Source organism: Populus euphratica, unplaced genomic scaffold (genome assembly GCF_000495115.2).
Source record: "Populus euphratica unplaced genomic scaffold, PopEup_1.0 scaffold64.1, whole genome shotgun sequence".
NCBI lineage: Eukaryota > Viridiplantae > Streptophyta > Magnoliopsida > Malpighiales > Salicaceae > Populus > Populus euphratica.
Window position 1 is genome coordinate 172,810 of NW_011499923.1, and position 1,638 is coordinate 174,447.

Below are 1,638 nucleotides of genomic sequence, written 5' to 3' on the forward strand. Positions count from 1 at the left end.
ATGGCTTGTGCAATCTTCATTCTCCTCGTCACCATTTTCTCTTTCTTAAGCTCCAACTATGTTGCTTATGCGCAAAATGATACCCTCAAACGAGGCCAGCAGCTCCGGGACTATGAGCAGCTAATTTCTGCTGGAGGGGTCTTCAGGTTGGGATTCTTTAGCCCCAACCCGAATGTAGGCTTGATCGGTACTGCTGGTGCAAGGTACCTGGGAATATGGTTTGAACAGATACCATTTTATTCAGTATGGGTGGCCAACCGAGACATCCCAGTCCCTGATTCCTCTGGTGTGTTAACCATAGGTGGTGATGGAAAATTGAAGATCACATACCGAGGAGGCCCACCAATAGTTATAAACTCAAATGTTGAATCAGCAAAAAATTTAAGTGGCAATATTACTGCCACCCTCCTTGATTCCGGAAACCTTGTCGTGCGAAAGGTTGATTGTGATGGCACTCCAGGAACTGTTTTGTGGCAGAGTTTTGATTATCCACACAACATTTTACTGCCTGGCATGAAACTAGGTATGAATCACAAGACTGGAAAGAACTGGACACTTACTTCATGGTTGAGTGAAAAAGTTCCTGCTCCTGGTGCATTCAGGCTAGGCCTGGATCCAAGTGGCGCTAATCAGTTACTTGTTTGGCGGCGAGATGAGGTTTACTGGTCAAGTGGTGTGTGGCAGAACGGAAGTTTTCAATCAGCACCTGAGCTAACTCAATTGACAAAAGGATACAATATATATGATTTCAAATTTGTGGCAAATGAGGAGGAAACGTATTTCTCCTATTCTATTAAGGAGAGGTCTATTTTATCTAGGTTGGACTTGGACACTTTGGGTGAAGTTACACTGTTGACTGTGGACAGACGAGATGGTAATAGTCGCTGGATATTTGAAACTTCTGGTGCATGCCATTATGGTTTCAAGAATTCAACTTCAGTTTGCCTTACTGAAAAGCCAACTAAGTGCAGGAATGGCACTCAATCTTTTGTGCCGAAGAGAGGGTATATCAATGTGTCAGAGATATGGTATGATACTGACACAAACTTATCTCTCAGTGATTGTCACGCCCGATGCTGGAAAAATTGCACCTGTTCTGCATATCAGGCTTTGAGTCCCAGTGATGGCATTGGTTGCCATTTTTGGAGCAACGCATCAAGCTTCATCCCTCGTGACGACTTCGAGTTTGTTTACCTTCTTACTAATGAAAGCAACGAAGAAGGTATCCCAGTTTAAGGGATTATAATTGTGGACAAGAGGGAAAAAGATACACAGAAATAAAGGAGGCTGTTGAGACTTACAAGGATTTCACAAAATGACCCCTCTCAACATTGAGTACTTCATATACAGAATGGTTTTTCATTTCCAATCCCGTTTTTGTTTTTCTTGGTTTCTATATATATATATATATATAGAAGTAACGTCTCTTGATCATCGAATGTGTTCAAAGAGATGAAGATTAATATATGTACTGTCCACAACTGATAATGAGATGGTGATGGAAATTCTCTAGATTAATATAGTAGTAATGTCTCTTGATCTAGCTATTTTTCGTTGTGAGAAACATTTTCCAATGAACTGATTTTCTTTCTCGGTTATCATAATATTTGTATGTGGCTCTTTGAGACCATCAAGAAC

General features: G+C 41.0%; 1 protein-coding gene across 1 annotated transcript; it reads left to right on the forward strand.

Annotated features, from left to right (window-relative positions):
• LOC105135421 (Curculin-like (mannose-binding) lectin family protein) lies at positions 1 to 1,236 on the forward strand. Its single transcript, XM_011040284.1, has one exon. It carries the CDS (start codon positions 1 to 3, stop codon positions 1,234 to 1,236), a length of 1,236 nt encoding a protein of 411 aa, XP_011038586.1.
• Positions 1,237 to 1,638: the final 402 nt, after the last annotated feature.

Coding starts and splice junctions, on each gene's coding strand:
- LOC105135421 (XM_011040284.1), top strand. CDS start 1: ATGGCTTGTGCAATCTTCATTCTCCTCGTCACCATTTTCTCTTTCTTA.